General features: G+C 33.8%; 1 protein-coding gene across 1 annotated transcript; it reads right to left on the reverse strand.

Annotated features, from left to right (window-relative positions):
* Positions 1 to 1,727: 1,727 nt before the first annotated feature.
* Positions 1,728 to 2,896, reverse strand: LOC110780878 (uncharacterized). Its single transcript, XM_056842191.1, has 3 exons — positions 2,770 to 2,896; positions 2,445 to 2,635; positions 1,728 to 1,763 (listed from the first exon to the last, which is right to left on the reverse strand). Exons 1-3 carry the CDS (start codon positions 2,894 to 2,896, stop codon positions 1,728 to 1,730), a joined length of 354 nt encoding a protein of 117 aa, XP_056698169.1.
* Between the last annotated feature and the right edge of the window lie 674 nt (positions 2,897 to 3,570).

Consider the following 3,570-nt stretch of genomic DNA (forward strand, 5'->3'; position numbering starts at 1 on the left):
TTCTCTTACTTCCAAAGTTAATTATTTAAATCTTTGTGATTCCCAATTCAGTAACTCCTAATTAATAAACTGGAATTCCCAAAGTATTCGGTAACTCCAAAAAACAATTAAGAGGTGCTAACATATATATATATATATATGGAGTTGACTATATATATATATATATATATATATATGGAGTTGAATATATATATATAGAGTTGACTATATAAATATGGAGTTGAATATATATATATATAGGTTTATTTATAATGAAAGAGTCGCATTAGATAAGGAAAAAGCTTAAAATAATAAATAAGCAATGTCGTGACGAACTTGTCGGTATTTGATACGGTCGATATATGAAACCCGGTTAATTTATCTAACACGACCCAAAGGGGTTTGCTTATTTAATTTCATGTTAACGGAAACCCAAATAAGTAAACAGAGTGTCCGAAATTACCGATCTTTTGCAACAATCAATCTCTTGATTCTCTTACTTCCAAAGTTATTTAAATCTTTATTAGTCCCTACTCTGTAATTCCTAATTAAAAAACTGGAATTCCCAAAGTATTTTGTAACTCCAAAAAATAATTAGGAGCTGAGGTCCTAACATTTAATAAAGGGTCGCATTAGATAAGGAAATGCTTAGAATAATAAATAAGCAATGTCGTGACGAACTAGCCGATATTTGATTCGTTCGATAGATTAAACCCTGTTAATTTATCTACCACGACCCAAACGGGTTTGGTTATTTAATTTCATGTGAATGTTAACGCAAATAAGTAAATAGAGTGTCCGAAATTACCGATATTTTGCTACACTCACTCTCACTACAAAAAAACGCGGCACATTGTGACGCTTTCTGGGTCAAATTGCGACGGAAAATTGTGTCGCAATTTCACATAGCGACGCTTTGAGAGAGGGTCGCTATTTTCATTGCCGCTATTTACCGACGCTTTAGAGCGTCACAATTTGCAAAATATCTATGTATTTCGCCGCCACTATTTGGGATATAGGGACTCTATAGATAGTCGCAATATTTAGACTGCAAAAAGCGTCACTATTTGCACGCTTATAGACACATTTCTCAGCCACTATAAACCATATAGAGACGCTTTAGACACCCGAAATATATAGACTCTCATTAGAGTCCCTATATGTTTACTTTCGTTCAAGTTCTCCTCATTCCCTCCAAAATAATTTAGACCCTTTGGAGCGTCACAATTTGCATCATATTATTTTTCATATATACATAATAATTTAGACACTTTGGAGCGTCACAATTTGCATCATATTTTTTTTCATATATATATATATACATAAATTAATCTAAAATCATGAATTATCTATAAAAATATATATCGACCATAGATAATCATAATCAAATACAAGTATTAACTTACTACGTACATTATCTTAAAGCAATATATATATATATATATATATATATATATATATATATATATATATATATATATATATATATATATATATATATATATATATATATATATATATATAACGTCATGCTATGATATACATTAAATTAATTAGCAGAGTCTAGTCAAACTGGAATAAAAGCGATATTTTAAAACAAAAATAACTTTCTAACTGGCATTATCATTTTTTCTACAAGATAGTCCAAAACTAAATAAAAACAACTTCCTGGCTACGAACAAACTAATTACCAAGTAAACCTATCTTTATGCTAGCGTAGCTTCAAGATAACGTGTTCATCTCTTGATCTACATTTTACTATTACCACTTGAATCATCAATAATCTGCAAAGAAAATTTAATATGTCAAATATATATACAAAGCATGATGAACATATTTTAAAATCAAGGGAAAATTAACAGTAATCCTAACCAGGCTTGATCCTAACTACTAGAGGACTTCTCAAAATAATACTAACTATTAATCGCCCCTTCCCAAATAGTTCTAAGCTTGTAGCATGTGGCTTTGGTGGTTCAGCTATTAATCTCTAGGCAGCAACACAAGTCTCAGAATATTTCAGCAGATAGTCTAGAAAACCAAATAGGTTTGGTCAGATGGAAAAACGATATCTTAGAGAAATTTTACATTTTATAAGCTAATAACAGTACAAGGGAGCACTACAAGCAATCAAAAGGATTTTAAGCAGGTTGGTAGGTTGACAATTTAAACCAAATAGACAATGTAGAAAAGGACTGTTACCAGGATGATAACTCCTTTGGTCTATTAAGTTGATGTACACATGCCTCTGATGGAGACTTGGAATGTACAAGCCGCTGAAACTTGTCCGACAATTCTTGATAAGGTTGAATCTCTGATGGGTGTACACGAAGAATTGCAGTCTTTTAGTGCTCCATCTTTACTTCTGAACAATTTAGGTTCTCCTGATTTCATTGAAATATGCAAATAAAAATTACAGCTGAAAATATAACAAACGTTTCTGCAACCCAAGAACTTATACAACATACTTCAATTGCTGAAATTGCTGCTTCCCTGCAGATCGAAGATATGTCAGCACCAGTACAACCTTCAGTGAGATGAGCCAGCTCGCTTACATCAACATCAAAACCGCAAGGCATTTTACGCAAATGAACATGAAATACGTCAACACGATCTGTTTCACTAGGGGGTCCAACATATAGGAGTCGATCAAACCACCCTGTTCAATAACCGGGTCCAAAATCAGGAAAATATTTAAGAAGTTGGTAACATGCAGGATAAAGAAAAAAAAAAGTAAATTTAACCAAAAAAATTACTCATATTTGTGTATCAAAGAGAGCCGCAGAAGATCACCTGGTCTAAGAAGGGCAGGATCAATCTTGTCAGGACGATTTGTAGCAGCAATAACAGTAACATTAACTCTTCCATGTAGACCTAGAAGAAAGCAGGTCTTCTTAGGGTTCCAGACATCATATGACATGAATAAGAAAAAACATTTTCGGACCATACATAAGTCTAGTTTGCTTCACTTTTAATTGACACAATTTCCATCATTGCACCATGCCACCACTTAACATGAGGGGGCCTTAAATATACTCCAAGATTGTAGATATCTTCACATGGTTCTTTCAAGTTCACTAATAGATATTGAGTGTAAAATAAGGAAACAATCCAGTTCCAATAAGAATGCAAACCCAAAGGAAAACTGAAGAAAGGCGTAAGGGTACAGATTAAAGAAAGCAACAAAACAGCAAGAAGACAACAGAGGGTAAATAGCTAAAACAGCTTTACGACAAAGTAACACTTCCAATCTATTAAATAATGATACTGCTACTAGACCCACAAATAGCTTACCATCCAATTCAACCAAAAGTTGACTCATGACCCTATCTGCAACTGAAACACCATCACTTTCCTTTCCACGGATGACAACAAGATTGTCTATTTCATCAAAAAATATAACTGATGGCGCGTTAGCTCTTGCTTTGGCAAAAAGAGATCTAACAGCCTTCTCAGATTCATCAACCCACTTGCTGAATAACTCTGGACACTTGACAGCCAGAAAATTCAGTCCTGCCTCAGAAGCTACAGGACGGGCCATGAGCGTTTTGCTGCATCCAGGGGGGACCAAACAACAACACTCCTGTTGGTGGG

The sequence above is a fragment of the Spinacia oleracea genome, chromosome 4 (genome assembly GCF_020520425.1).
Source record: "Spinacia oleracea cultivar Varoflay chromosome 4, BTI_SOV_V1, whole genome shotgun sequence".
NCBI lineage: Eukaryota > Viridiplantae > Streptophyta > Magnoliopsida > Caryophyllales > Amaranthaceae > Spinacia > Spinacia oleracea.

Bases quoted from the DNA above. Each gene is read 5' to 3' on its own strand.
- LOC110780878 (XM_056842191.1), bottom strand. From the start codon at position 2,896: ATGTCATATGATGTCTGGAACCCTAAGAAGACCTGCTTTCTTCTAGGT. The intron at 2,636-2,769 runs GTGATCTTCTGC...GTTATTGAACAG, and splicing joins TCCTGCCCTTCTTAGACCAG to GGTGGTTTGATCGACTCCTA. The intron at 1,764-2,444 runs GTATGTTGTATA...TTTTCTTTGCAG, and splicing joins CAGCAATTTCAGCAATTGAA to ATTATTGATGATTCAAGTGG.